This window comes from Bactrocera neohumeralis, chromosome 2 (genome assembly GCF_024586455.1).
Source record: "Bactrocera neohumeralis isolate Rockhampton chromosome 2, APGP_CSIRO_Bneo_wtdbg2-racon-allhic-juicebox.fasta_v2, whole genome shotgun sequence".
In the NCBI taxonomy this organism is placed as follows: domain Eukaryota; kingdom Metazoa; phylum Arthropoda; class Insecta; order Diptera; family Tephritidae; genus Bactrocera; species Bactrocera neohumeralis.
Window position 1 is genome coordinate 5,425,525 of NC_065919.1, and position 15,522 is coordinate 5,441,046.

The 15,522-nt window shown below is 37.5% G+C and overlaps 1 protein-coding gene across 3 annotated transcripts; it reads right to left on the reverse strand.

The window, feature by feature from the left end:
- Positions 1-174: 174 nt before the first annotated feature.
- LOC126767653 (TATA-binding protein-associated factor 172) lies at positions 175-15,304 on the reverse strand. Of its 3 annotated transcripts, XM_050485137.1 has the most exons (15): positions 15,187-15,304; positions 14,726-14,858; positions 8,932-9,319; positions 7,767-8,463; positions 7,248-7,545; positions 6,438-7,176; positions 5,503-6,368; positions 4,996-5,125; positions 4,437-4,926; positions 4,135-4,365; positions 3,723-4,070; positions 3,446-3,659; positions 2,137-3,391; positions 1,826-2,066; positions 175-1,765 (listed from the first exon to the last, which is right to left on the reverse strand). In XM_050485137.1, the coding sequence occupies exons 3-15, from the start codon at positions 8,940-8,942 to the stop codon at positions 1,319-1,321; spliced, it is 5,967 nt and encodes a 1,988-aa protein (XP_050341094.1). In that variant the 5' UTR covers positions 8,943-9,319; positions 14,726-14,858; positions 15,187-15,304; the 3' UTR covers positions 175-1,318. The 3 variants fall into 3 exon arrangements, with proteins under 3 accessions (XP_050341094.1, XP_050341095.1, XP_050341092.1); XM_050485138.1 differs by lacking the exon at positions 14,726-14,858; XM_050485135.1 differs by having other exon boundaries at positions 14,726-15,304.
- Positions 15,305-15,522: the final 218 nt, after the last annotated feature.

Sequence of the window (15,522 nt, forward strand, 5' to 3'; positions counted from 1 at the left end):
GGTGAACGATTGTTCAAACCAGCGTATATATAGCACCAATCAAACAGATCGATTAAAATCGATGCTTTTTATCAACTTTTTACTTATTAAAATATAGCACTGTGAAGGGTATTAAAGCTTCGGTGCAATCGAAATCAACCTTTTACCTGTTTTCCAATAAAATTTATAACGCTATTTCAAATTTGTTTTGTTTTTATTGTAATTTATTTTTTAATCCGCTTTTGCCACTCCAAAGTACAATCGAACCATGCACTATTTAAGGGGTTAGGGGTTAAAAAATTTTTTTCATTTTGCATTTTCGTTAAGTGTAATATCTTAAAAATATTCCCTGAAAATTTCACGTTGATCCGATAATTAGTTTTTGAGTTATTCGACAAATAACAAAGAGAGCTCGGCACTTCAAAGCGCTAGTGTGAAACTTTAAACGCGTTTTTCTCAAAACTATGTTTTTTGAACCGGTGACAACTGTAACTCGAAAACCGTTCAGTAGATTTTAATGAAATTTATGCAGCTTTTAGAATACATAATAAACTCGGGCCTGGTCGAAAGATTTTTATTTTTTCGAAAATTTCGATTTTTTAAGACCAATTAACTGTTGATTTTGCGCAAAAATTTAGAAAAAAATTTCCTTAGGCCGCCATTCTGTTAATTTTGAAAATAAAAAAAATCCTTCGATCAGGCCCGAGTTTATCTATTTATAAAACTATTTTTTTTTTGTCCGATTGATTTTAGATGAATCTCCAAGGACTGTAAAATAACATGATTTAATAGCAAAACAAAAATACTGAAAACTCTCATTTTTTCGTGCCTCTGACTACCCCTAACCCCTTATAGAGATTATAAAAAAGAGCAGCGACAATTTTTTATGGAATATAATTAACAAAAAAAAAAAAAACATTAAGAATTAAAAAATACAAATTTCTCATAACTTTTCAGATAACTAAAAAGGAGCACATTACAAGATAAGTAAAGCAACGAAAATTTCTTAAAATTATAGTTAACAAAAAATCATTAAAAATTAAAAAAATACAAATTTTTCATAATTTTCCCAAATAAGTATAAAGGAGCACATTAAAAGATTATATTGAGGACACTTAACTAGATTTTTGAAAATATTAGATTGATAATAGTAAAAAAGCGGAAAAAATCTTAGAAACTAAACTATGTTCAAAATTCAGCGATTTCTATAAAAGTTGTTACTGCATTACGTCAATGTCTATTTCTGGAAGCATTAAATTTGAAATCAATGCATGTCGTATTTTATCATTTATAAATATATCCATTTCCTTTGTCCAAGTATGTTTTTTCTGTCACGAGCTCATTTTTTCAAACCCTGCACGAAATTGGACACATCATACTCTTCATCATACTGCTGTTCTGACCATAGCTCTGGTAGAGATTCAATGATAGCATTCATAGACATCTGACCACCACCGCTCGTATTCAACATTGGAGCACCACTTGATCCAGTTTTATCATTAACATTTGCGTTGAACAAGTCAAATAACTGACCCGTGCCCATCGTCTCCAACGACGCATTCTCTGAACTAACCACTGTATTCGCGGTGAGTATTTTGAACTTCTGCAGACCCATTATTTTTTCTTCGAGCGTTTTTTCAGTTATCAAACGATACACATTCACTACCTTTTTCTGGCCAATGCGATGAGCACGGTCCATGGCCTGTAGATCCTTCATTGGATTCCAATCGTGCTCAACAAATATTACTGTATCTGCGCCAGTCAAATTTAAGCCGAGGCCACCAACCTTGTGTTAAAGCAACATATGAATATATTTAGGGGAAAACGTGATTGATTTCTTGCTTACCTGAGTGGTTAGTAGTAGCACATCGATACTCGGATCGGTGTTGAAGTTGTTTACAATTTGTTGTCTTAGGGATGCTGGCACGCTGCCATCCAGGCGCAAGTACGTAACGGACGGCAAGTGTTTGCGCAGCAAGTCATTCTCGACAATATTTAACATAGCTTTCAATTGACAGAAAATTAGCGCACGATGCTGACTGACCGATTCCGTCTGTACACCAATGCCGCAATCGAGCAATAATTGCCTAACCGCATAAGAAATGGATAATATTTTATTACGTAAATAACAATAGCTAATAAATATTAAATACTCACTTCAGTGCCGGTAATTTCGCCGAGTGTTCAATGTCATCCAGTGAGCTTTGCTGCTTCTGCAACTCCAACGTTATCTTCCCGTACTCTGAATGCTTTGGCGTCAGCACCAGTTTCGGATGATTGCATACGTTTTGTAGATAACGCAAATCATGGAAAATGTGCGCCTTTTTACTAATGCTGTCACTATCGCCCAAACTCTGCAGGCAATCCTTCCAATGAGAATTCAAATGTGTGCGACTGAAGTCCTCATACAAACGTTCTTGCAATGGGCTCAATTCGCACAATAAGTCTTGGGTTATTTTCGGTGGTAAATCAGTCAATACATCCTCCTTCACGCGTCTCAATAGGAATGGCAACACCTGCCGGTGTAATGCCTCCATTGCAAGAACGCCAGCTTCCTGCTCTTTTGAGGAGCTCTTGGAATCGCGAGAAGCAAGTATTGGTCGGCTGTAGCGTGCAATAAACTGCTTCTCAGTGCCAAGAAAACCGGGCATAAGAAAGTCAAAGAGTGACCACAGCTCCAGTACATTGTTTTGTATGGGAGTACCCGAAAGTATCAAACGATGCTTAGCTTTGAGCATCTTAATTGCTTTTGAACTTTTGGTTTTGCCATTCTTTATGATGTGTCCTTCATCCAGTACGCAATAGTTCCAGTGTATGGTACTGAAGAAATCTATATCTTTGCGTATTGTATCATATGATGCCACAACCAAGTTACATGCACCAATTTGGCATCGCAATTTTTCACGCCCAATGGGCAATCCCACGTAATGTAGTGGCCGCAAAATGTTCGACTTATGTATAAATTTTTCGACTTCATATACCCAATGACCAGTGAGTGTGGGTGGACAAATCACCAAGCTTGGCAGTGATGTGGCTTTGTCTACTTGACGTTGATAGTGATCGCCGGCGAGTATGCAAATCGTTTGCAATGTTTTTCCAAGGCCCATGTCATCGCAGAGTATTCCATGCAAATTGTATTTGTTAAGGAACCATAACCAATTCACGCCCGCCTGTTGGTATGAACGAAGCTCCACCGAAATTGTTACCGGAACTTTGTAGTCGGGTATACTTTTTGGCGTGAAAAGATAATCGAGAAATTCGCGATCGCGTATCTTACGCTGCTGCAATTCTGCAGAAGGAATCTCGTTTTTAATACATTTGCTGCGCGAATCTAATGGCATCAGCTGAATGAGTGTAGCGAAACAATGGGTGGCGAGCAGGCGCACAGATTCATCTGGGTCACTCATGCAACCTGATAAACAAAACACATTATACAAAAAAAATTTCAAAAGAAAGAGGCGCTTACCCAACAATGGGACGACTAGAAGCACGGTATAAGGCACAATACACAGCTGCAGCTTGTCTACCACACGTTCAATTGCTTCAATCGCACCCTGGCGCTGGATTACATTCTCAATGTTAACCAGCATGCCAAGTAGTACATCCAGCACAAAGTGCATGGTGCACACCAAATCAGCTACTGCGAGGGCTGCAATACAGCGTGCAACCATGTGGCGTACCTAATCCCCAATTAATAGAAGTCAATAAATTGAGTAAATTAAGTTTCAACAAACACAACTTACCGCCTTCAAGGGATGCGTGATGAGAACACTGAAATGTGGAAGTAACGCAAACAGCCGCTTGAGCACTTCGTCTTTTGCTGAAGCATCGCTCGCAAAGTGTAAAAAGTGTGGCGCTGCAATTTCGATCAACTGCAATGATGTGATGATATCATTTGTTTGGGCTAAATCGAAGGGTACATTCGATAAAAGATCCATATTTGGATAATTGTTTATGAACTGTTCAATTTTAGTAAAGAGAATATGTTGGAAAACTGGTATCTTTGAGAAAATATCCATCTTAAAGCCTAGGCAAATCTTCGATATGGCACATAAGGCACCCATGCGCTGAATGCGATTATGCTTCACTTCCTGGGAGAATTATAATTGGGTAAAATACAAGTCAAACCACAGATTTAGTTAAAAAGGCACTTACTACCGCATTTACAGCATTGGTGCCATTTTCCGCTGTGACAAGCGCTTCATTTAGTGGCGGCCTGCCTGGTCCACGAGGAGCACTGGCACCAACGCTACGGTTACCAGTACCACCAATTTGTATATTATTTTGTTGAAGACTTAATGTTAAAATGCCATAATATACACAATTGTTTGTGACTGCTGCCGACTCTGGCAAGGGAGTTTGTTTCAATGTCAATGGGCTTAAAATCTAAGTCATGTGAAATGTATAAATGTACATTAGATTATGCGGAATTTTCACAATCAATTGGCGTTACTCACAATTTTCGGTGTAAACTGAGGATCGCTCCTCAGTAGCGTACATAAGTTAGTAAGTATTTTACTATTGGGACTAGGATTTCTATCACACACTTGATGCATTAGCTGTACTAGGAACTCCGCCGAAAGATTTTGCAACAACTCGCACTCTTCCCGTTTTATTGATTCCATGAGCGGTTTAACTATCGGATTAAGTTTCTCCGGCAGGCATTGCATACCTACAATGGCAGCAGCTAATGCCGCTTGTGCGCTTATGTTGTAGGCGCACTGCTCTGCTGTAGTCTGCGCAAAAGAGTTTTGTAAACCGCGCCTGCGCTCTTCGAGTGTTTCCAACAATTTCGGCTTTAGCGCATATTGATGCAAACCCTCTGTGAGAGTGGTGGCAATGGCTTCAATTTGATCCAATGTGAGGACGCGCGCATTGTTGAAATCGTTTATGACAATTTTATATTGTTTTAGTGTGGCAATGAGATCATGAGCCTCTTGATGAAGTCTAAGTGAAATAATTTTTTTGCTATCATACATAAACACTTCGTTTTACTATTTGTATTAATTAAAATACCTCGTAAATGAAATGGCTACTTCGTCATAATATACATACTCCATGACACATGTGAGGAGTTTTTCAGCCAGTTTGGGTGCAGCCATGTGCATTGATGGGTCCAGTTGCGCCCAGAAAGCAATGATTAGACCTATAACACAGTGATTGTAAGAAATATAAATAAAATAAGAAAAAAACGTTAGCATAGGCTTTTCCCGAAGCTATAATAGCTTACATTTCTTATAGCAAAAAATTATATAAACCGATCTTTATATTGATGTTCATCGGTCAGTTTGTATAACAGCTATATGCTGAACAATTACTTCGGTTATTATACCGTTGCATCGCCAAATAATTTTTTTTTTATAATAAAACGGACATGACTAAATCGACTCAGCGCGTCAGTTATATACATTTTATAGACATAAATTTTTATAAGTTATCCGACATTTCCTTCTGCGTGCTACAAGCTTCGTAGTAAACTTAATATACAAGCATAAATATTATTGAATCACCAATAAAGCTTACCACACACAATACGCTGCACTGCTGACCGTGAATTTAAATGACCTAACAGAACTTTGGTATAACAGTCCATCGGTGATTCCATATTAGCTGTGTACGCCACACCGGGAGCAGGTTGCACTAGATATTTGGAAAGTGCGCCCAGTACTCGAGCTGCTAGTACACGAGCTCGGATCACATTCCGTTCACGCACTTCCAGAGGTGTCCCTTCACTGCCACCAAGGAAATACCTTTGCGTTGCGGGTGTGGAGTCAGCAGCTAAGTCGTCCGTAACGCGTTGTGTACGTCGACGGGGTGTTGCAGGCGAGTTTCCCTCAGCTGACATTGCTGCAAGACTTTGTGCTGCTGCTGTGGTATGTATTAGTATAGAGGAATCGAAGGCTAATCGCGCTGGCTGCATGGCTAAGCAAATCCACGACGACACGATAGGGCAGGCTGCATGAAGCAGTGCTCCCAAATCAGCGTTAAACAAGAGATTGTTCCATACTTTGCACGACATCTCTTGTATATCGGGCTGAGGTTCGACTAGAATACGTTCATAGATGAAACGTAGGGCATCCTGCAAAAGTTTCCACTGCCAATCGATGACACCCAAATTTAAATTCAATTTTTTCGAGTCGAAATTAATGGCAATTGTAGCGGTTTCATCACTTGAAGATCCCTTATTCGACGTAATTACACCATTGCCATTATTAATGGAAGCTGAACTTGTGGTGGGCACAACGATGGTCGTAGCTTCAAGCTTCTCTTTACTTAGATTGCTGGCAGTGAGTGTTTGAAGGGTAAGCAAAGTAGACTTGCGCACCGAACTGGTGCTGTGCGAAAGGAAGGGCCACAGTCGTGGTATCAAAGTAGACATTGGTTCCATTCTTTTGAAAATAAAGACAAATATAAAACATATAATGAAATCATAAATTAAGACCATGAAAAGCACTCACTGTATCCAAGAGCCGGCATTTGGCAAGCACAAAATCGCAGCTAGCAATCCCATGAAGCTGTTACACGCACTTGTTAATTCATCCTGATCTAATAGTAGATCCCACAGCATCTTCACAATCGACGACACCTGCACAGGATTCAGCAATTTCGGTAGCCAGGTGGCGATCGGTATTAAAGTCGACGCAGCAACAGCGCCTACATCGTCGACTACATCGAACAGCGCCAGCAGTATATTACTTATGGTTTGCGGCACGTAAATCGGCAATAGATCTTCACGTACCACAAAAACATATTTTAAGCCTAGCAGCCCACCGTGACGCACTTCCCATTCCTTTTGTTTTACCAATTTCATCAATAGTTGCACGATTTGATGCACCTGCTCGGCATGCATGTCTTTGACGATGGTACCCAAAACTTGTGCACATGTTTCGCGTACTGGGGCTACCACTTGGTCGGATACAAAATCGCCGAAGCGATCTAAGCAAAGTACGCAGAGCAAGCGCAAGGCTGCATCCTCCATCCAGAGATTATGATGCTGCTGTATTTCCTCGCGTGACATACCGATTGCCTTACCAGCACCGTTGGAGTGATTGTTAATTAGTTCACGCAATGCAGTAGCAGCGCCGTGACGTACCTCCCATCGTGGATTGAAGAGATCAACGTATAGGCGAGCACAAAAATTTTCCAAGGGCCAACTGACGGCATCCACCCACATGCCAGTCGCATCCGGAACGGGATCTAATAATGTATATAAAAAAATCATTATGTATCACAACAATATTTGCTCTATTTTGTTTAGCAACACCAACCATTCAAGGTGTAGAAAACCTCTTGTCGTTGCAGCGAATCTGCTTTCATTTTCTTGAGCTCCGGTTCATCGCTCACACTGGAACTATTCTTGCAGGTACCCAAACCGCTACTTGTACTGCTATTGCTGCGACTAAGACTATTAACGGTTGCGCTGGCACAACCGCCACTGGTTGTGATACTAATATTTTGTCGCGCTTTTCGTTTGGCTCGATTCATTTCTCGACAACTCAATTGTTGCCCATTGGAAGGAATTAGATGTGAATTGGGCTTTATGTTCAATATGTCTTCAACGGGCACCTACCGAAAACAAGAAAATATAATGATTTGACAGTGGATAGTGGAAAAAGATTTACTTTAAAATTTTATATACATATTTGCTTTTAAGAATCAACCAAAACAAAAAAAAAAAACAAGAAAAAAGATTAACTTCGGTTGTACCTAAGCTGGAATACCCTTTACAAATAAAAAATTTCTACTACCGATCTAAGCAATATATTTGGATATTGTAACATACATACCTTCTCATCATTGGCATTGTAAGAACTGCCATTATTAGAAGGCATGACATCCTCATCGGTAATCATGTCCATTAAATTAACGCCCAATTTAGACGCCTGTGTCAGACCTAGTTTCTCATTCAACAGTGCACGTTGGCGACTCAATCTCTCTGAAGCTGTGGCATTAGCATTTACCGCGCCTTCACTTGTCGACTTCGTCACATCACTTGCATTCAAATCGAATTCAATGCCCTCGGAGCCGATAAGACGTGCGCCTTTATGTAATATTTGCTCCAAATCAAATTCCGCAAAAGATAACAGGCGTTCACGCTGCTGCGCATCACGACTAGAGCTTTGTTCACTGGATGTTGTGGCGGTCGTGGCTACCGACTGGCAGCTGTCATCCTCACCACCGCCAGTGGTGGAGCCTAAAGCTGACTCGTCGTCTATATCCTTCTCTTTCTTAATGACCTCACGCTTTATGGTTGCATATAACTCCGGCTTCCAAGCGGGCACATTTTGCAAAATCGCTTCGACAGCTTGTGAGGCAGCTATACGCGTATCCCACGAAGTGCTGTGCAAATAGCCAATTAGACGGTTCAACAACGCATGCAGCTCGTGTGGGTATAACTTCTGCACTTCTCCGATTTGTTTCGCTGCAGCACGACGCGTCACCGCTGATGACCCAGACTCCAACAATATAAAGAGGCGATCCAGCCTACATTTGGTTATAAAAGAAATTGATTTAAAATACAAGTGACGATTTCAATATAAAGCAGAGAAATTATAGTGTAGTGAAACATACAGCACAGATAAATATATGTGACCTGGTCTACGAAAAGGGAGCTAACGTGCGAAAGCGAAGCTGTAAAAAATAATCGTCAGTTTCTCGTTATCTCATTAATTGTTCTCCTTTTTTTTGACACCTAAGCCCCCTTTCCGTAGACCAGGTCACATATGATTAAATTAGGTATATTTTAGGTTAGTTCCATTTTCATATTTTATGTAATGTGTATACATACTTTCATATATATATACTTGTATGACGTACGTACTGATCTGAGCATGGTGTTACACGTCAGAAATATTCATATTTAAGTTTGCACAGTTGCTGGCTTTGTATGCGAATTTCTATTTTTGTATAGTATACAGTATGTTTTAAAAGCTGTTTCTGAGGAGTACTTACCGAGATGTCATTGTTCCCTCTTTTTTTTGTTTTTGTGAGGATTGTGCGGAGTCGCTAGCTTATTTCTGTATTACTGTTAATGTCACAGCAAAAACTACTCGATTTTATTGGTCTATACTTCGGCAAATAGCTTGTGTTGGTTCGTTATAGCGATAATTTCAAATTCCCCTAAGACGTTCTTTGGTTTTTGGCCAGCCTTTATATTATTTATTTTGTATTTATTTATGTGCATGTGCATATGTTTGTATATGTCTGCAGGGCAAAGTAAATATTCATGTTTATTCAGCTGCAGGAAAATGTATGTCCATACAATTGGTATATGCCAATTCGATTCGGCGGCGTTGATCGCAGATGACTTATTTTCTTATCCTCGTTCTTGTGTTATAATCTGCAATATAAGAAAAGTTTCTAAATTTCGAGTAAAGTCAATTTGAACAAAAACATTATAGTGAGATATTTAAAACATTCCTTAATGATGACTGTGGTCAAACACAAGAAAATTTCGTAGAATCTTTGAGTTACTTTAGAAGCTATTGTTATCAAAACGTTTAAAAGCCGCCGAATACATTCAAAAGCGAGGAAAATGTGTGCCATATGAATTGAATTAAAAGACGTTGAAAGACTATATCGTATGTCAGAAATGGTGCCTGCATGGTATTGTGACTGGTGATGAAAAATGGATGCATTGCGACAACCCTCTACGTATAAAATCATATTTGAAACCTGGCTAACTAGCCATTTCAACGGCAAAAAAGAATATGCATGACGCAAAGTTAATACTCTGCATTCAGTGGAATCAAAAGGACGTGCTGTAATATGAGCTTTAACAATATATGTAGCATGATGAAACAATTGAATTCAAGCGAACATTGCCGAAAAATACTCTAAATTTTCGATAAGTCAAAGGACAATATTTTTATATTATCACAATGCTCCATCTCATGCTTCTAGACCCGTTAAAAATTATTTGGAAAATAACGGCTGAGAAGTTTTGCCTCACCCACCTTATAGCGTAGACCTTGCATCTTCGGACTACCATTTTAATTGTCGAAGCACTTTTGCTACTTTGATTGAGGAATCTTCAAAATATTCGTTCGATGTTTTAAGTGCTCAAAATGCAATGTTGAAGAGATATCCGCCTTCGGTGGTTGGTTCTCCTGAATCAGAGAAAGACATCTGGCAAAGAAATGGTTGTGTACCACTCAGAATTTACTGTTTTGCGTTGTTCCAGTGGCTCGGCTCATTTTGAAAAATGCTGTTCACTTTCGGGTTCTTACTTATAAATTCCCGTTTCATCACCTGTTGTGATAGATGTGTTTCGAAGCACAAATTGTGTGAGATCCAACTAAAAAAAATTTTTCTATATTGAAATGGTCATGTCAAGTCCCACTAATACCTATATTTATGTAAATTTTACGATAGGCCAATCTTGCAATACCATTTTGCACGAAATTCCTCTTGCAGTGACCAAAAAAGGGCAACAGAGCTCATATGTGAAAACAACTTGAGTATGAATAATCTAATCTAATCTAATGAATAACATCGAAAATATCTAATTTTACAATACAGTTGTGAATTCCCAGATTGTAACACTGGGGTCGCAAATCCCGAAATATAAAAGGCAACCTACATACATATGTATGTAGTTTACAGTTCCTGATGCCGTAGCTGAGAATATACACGAAGACAATGGAGATCAAGATCTTAAATTGAAAGCGTACAAAATACAGCTTGTGCAAGAACTAAAGCCGTTCGACTTTTCCAAGCGAAGTTGCTTCGCTATATGGACTCTTGAAAAGTTCCATAAAGACGTTTTCGAGCCAAATTTTATTCCGCCATGAGGCCCATTTCTGGTTCAATGGGCATATAAACAAGCAATATTGCCGCATTTGGGACGAAGAACAAGCTGAAGATATTCAAGAATAATCAGTCCTTATGTCATCAAAAATGATGCCTGGAGAAATTGTCATAATAACCGACTATTTGATGCCTGAAATTGAAGCTCGTGATCTCGACGACATTTGGTTTCAACAAGACGGCGCTACTTCCCACACATCGCATCAATCAATGGATTTATTGAAAGAACATTTCGGTGAGCAGATAATTTCACGTTTTGGGCTGGTCGAGTGGCCACCAAGATCGTGTTATATCACATCGTTAGACTTTTTCCTGTGGGAATTCCGCTTTGATTCAGTCCTCGGAGCAAAACATCACGCGCGTCATTCGCCAGTTGCCAATCGAATTGCTCAAACGAGTCATCGAAAATTGGACTCAACGGATGGACCATCTTTAAAATAGTAATGAACCTCTAAATGGATCATCCTTTACCATGTTGCACACTTAATCACGTAATTTGAGCTGTTGAGTAGATTATCTCAAGGTCATAAAAAGTTACACGTATTAATCTCGTCACAGAGGAGATTCAAAGCTAATCTAATCTAATAGAAATCTCACTGTGCGACTATGATTTAGCGCCATCTGTTTGTCAGTAGGAAATCTGTAAAAGCTGATTTAGACACTGGTTGACACTGCCAAAGTGAAAATATTAAAAAAGAAAATTAAATTAAATTAAATTAAACAAGTAAAATTAAATTCGACCAACAAATAAAATTAAATTAAACAATCAAATAAAATTAAATTAAAGAAACATCAAGTAAATAAGTGAAAATTGCAGAAATTAACAAGTAAGGAAGGGCTAAGTTCGGGAGCAACCGGACATTTTATACTCTTGCAACTTGCAAGAATCAAAGCCACGATAATACTTTAAGGTGTAAAACCAATCAGAGTAAAGACAGCCGGATGTTCGAATATCCTGAAATTAGTTATCTAGGGGCTAAGCCAAGTTTTCAATCAAATTTATCTATTTTAGGCAAAAAGATACACTGTTATGAGTAAAACACGCTGTCTTATTTTCCTTGGAATACTCACATATTGGGCGATATATGGGTACAAGGTCACCGGAAGTTCGAAAATCTTTATAATAAGTACATGGGTGCCAAGGGAAGTATTGGTCAGGTTCAATCCATTTTTGGAAACCAGACATACCATTTTAAGAGAATTATCTCTTAATTTCTGTTATATACAATACCCCACAGTGTCTTCTTGATTTATGTATTGGAAACTGAACGAAACAAGTGAAATTTAAAATTGTGCTATGGGTGGTTGTTGTCCGATTTTGTCTATTTTCACAATTTTACATAAGAATGTAAGAAGAATGCCACGGACCAAATTTTGTCAGTTGGTCGGGTCCCGAGATATGGGATTCCCAAAAGGTGGACGGCGCCACGCCCATCGTCCAAACTTCACACCTGCCCCCATAAGGCTCTCTCATACCATTTTGGTGGTAAACTTTAAGGCCTCTGGCATATTTGGTTATGGATTTATCACGCCCCTTGCGACTGCGATTCTCTGTACCAAATTTCAGCTTTATATCCTCATTTAGTGCTTAGTTTATATGTTTTCGGTTAATGGCGATTAATGGAGCAGTAGTGGTCCGATTACGCCCATCTACGAATTAGATTTTTTTGTACTAAGGAACCTACATACCAAGTTTCATCGAGATATCTCAATTTTTACCCAAGTTACAGCTTGCACGGACGGACGAACAGACAGACAGTCAACCGGAACCCTATATCTATCTAGTTTAGTTTAAGGAGATACGTACAACCGTTAGGTGAACAAAACTAGAATACTCTGTAGCAACTGGTTGCAAGAGTATAAAAAAGAGTAATGTGAAGTGTGGCAGCCGAAGCCCCTAGAAGCCGATAGAGTTGTGGCGAGAAACAATGGCACAGCTTCGATCATCGGCTAGTCAAAAACAACTGTTTTATAAATCTCCAACAGCAGTGTGAACAGCCTGGATTCGTGAATAGATTAAATGTTATATAATCACTTTAAATTTTTGGTGGGACCATGGAGTAAAGATAAGGATTTATTATATCGCTTAGTAGACGTTTTGACGCGAATTCCTTTTAATTATCACAATATTTGATTGCGAAACGACAAAGGCTGATTCGGAGATTTCCACAACATTTATTGATTAATGTTATTATCTTATTTACGTCCAAATGTACATACGTACGTAGAATGGAAACATAAAATAGGAATGAAAAACTTAGATTATTTTCGATTCCTCTGGCATATGTGCAATTATACATACAAATATATAGTAAATATGTATATGTAGCTTCACAGCTTCAGAGCACAAAACACAAACTAAAACCAAGTACCAATATGTTTTACTTATACATAGAAGTAGTAATCTTCTCCATTGCGTTATCAGCCGGAAATGCATGGTCTAGAAGTCGATTTATTTTTATTTTACTTGAATGGACATATGAAAAGAAAACACAAAATATAATATAAATGCTAAAAATCGATCCAACAACATACATATTCAAAGGGATGTAAAAATACAGTGGAGTTAAAGAACTATGTATGATTATATTGTTGGTGGAATAATATTTACTTTTTAAGGGTGGAGTGGGAGTAAAGCTTTTTTCCATTTTTTTTTTGTCTTAAATGAAAGCACTATCTAAATTTTTAAAATTTTAAGACCATTTCCATACATAATTTTCCAATTTGTTAATATTTCCCAATTTTTTCTTAAAACGCTCCAGAGTAATTCCTCCCATTGTCATATTACAATGTGACACGAGTTTTTAAAACATGCTTCAAAAAAATATATGTACATATGTATATAAAAATGTTTTTTTTTTTTAAAGAAATTAAGCTTAAAATACGAGCAGCAGAAAAGATATCTGTATATAATTAATCAGGATAACTTCCTCCATCAGCAAAAACTCATATAAACCGCGGATTTGTCGATTCCTATTCAAAATACAAATTTTCGGTAAAAAAAAACTGTGCATTAAAAGAAAATATCGACGATGCATAGAAACATGACAACATTCGGCAATGTATCAAATAAAAACGTGGATACGCCGAAAGATAACTTCTTTGTTTGCATGTTAAATAATAAATTAATTTTTTTCTTTTGAAACTTCCAATCTAAAATTGTGATGATCCGTACAATTACTCAAGTTATCAGTTTTCTCAGAACAATCTGAAGAGTCGCCTTTGCTCCTTTTTATTCAGCATTCATACATACCCGCATTGTCAACAAATGATGTGGTTTTAATTCGCAAGTGGTTATCAAATGTTGATGTTTCTACGTAAAAGCATTTATTAGTGTAAAATTCTTGTTAGAATATAATGTTAAAGGGAGAACTTGTAAAAATTATCAAAACGTACATATGTACATATGTATGTGCTACGTACAAAAATTTAAATTTAAGGCAGATGACTGAATGGCTTTATTGATGTGATAAGACATTTTTTCAATATTCATATTTTTCATATTCCAGATTCTCCAAATTAAGTAAATATTCATACATAGTTGCCGCTGCCTTTTGGGTTTTAAGATATTTTCATTTAAACTTTAAAAATTCTACTACCTAAAGTGCATATTTCTCCGATTTATGATGAATTTGATACTTATATTTTTTACTTTTATATCCACTAACATCCACTAACACTTTACTAATTAATTTCTACTCATTTATTTTATATTAAATTGTTTAAAAATTACTTTTACGCAATATTTTAACCCCGATGATGCTATTCTAAATCAAAGCCTATTAAAGATTCTCTAGAGTATTTCGGGCACTTATTTATAATTTAAATATTTTATTTATAAAAATTTGTAACACTAATTTGGCCGGTATTGTGCATTACGTAGTCAAATTTCTCATTACTGGTGCATTTGACTGACACCGTGACGTCAGCGACTTACCTTGGTGATGCTCTCTTTTTCTCTATTTTGCTGTTAGCTGAGCGCGCTGCTTCCATTAACGTTCTAATTTCTTCACCTCGTTTTCACACAACTCTCCTGTATATTCCTTTGTTTTTCCGTTCTTATTTAACGCCTTTAATATATTAATGAAACCCGAAATTCATTATTCCTACAAGTACCTATTGGAAAGTACTTTATTGCTTTCTTATAATCCAATTTTGTATAAAATTTGCACATTCACTATTTCATTCTGCCCTATTCTCCAAATTGAAAATACAGTTCTGCCTGCTTCGCTGCCTCAGTTCGCTTCATTCGATTTTTCATTTATTCGTGGCTGCTCCACATCAACTTCTCACATTTATTTGCACTTTAAGCTATCAATAAATCACCTCAGATGCATATATTTTCCGCTTATAACTTCATATTATTATTTATAAATGCATATAATTATCAGCAATTACCATTTTCTCAACGCTTTAATTTAACATTTGGTTTTTCACTATACACATCCACTTTTTCACTATTTTTTTCCGATTTTTTTATTTTTCCTGGGAAAGCCATCTTGTCGAACGCTCAAATTTATACTGTCAGCGTTTCTTGATTGGATGGGCGATTTATTGCAGCCCAACGTCGTTGTTGCCGTCGTTTTGCGTGCTCTGCTACAAATCGCTGTCTGTCAAACAACAGGGTTGATAAAAAAAACACATCTAATGTGAAGAAATCACAACTTATACAAATAAATTACCATCGGATTTATCAACAAAAACAAATTATTTCAATATGTAATAATAAGTTAT

Excerpts from the sequence above, each read along its gene's own strand:
- LOC126767653 (XM_050485138.1), bottom strand. Across the intron at positions 7,177-7,247 it reads GGTTTTCTACACCTTGAATG|ATCCCGTTCCGGATGCGACT; the intron begins GTTGGTGTTGCT and ends ATACATTATTAG. Across the intron at positions 6,369-6,437 it reads AATGCCGGCTCTTGGATACA|AATGGAACCAATGTCTACTT; the intron begins GTGAGTGCTTTT and ends TATTTTCAAAAG.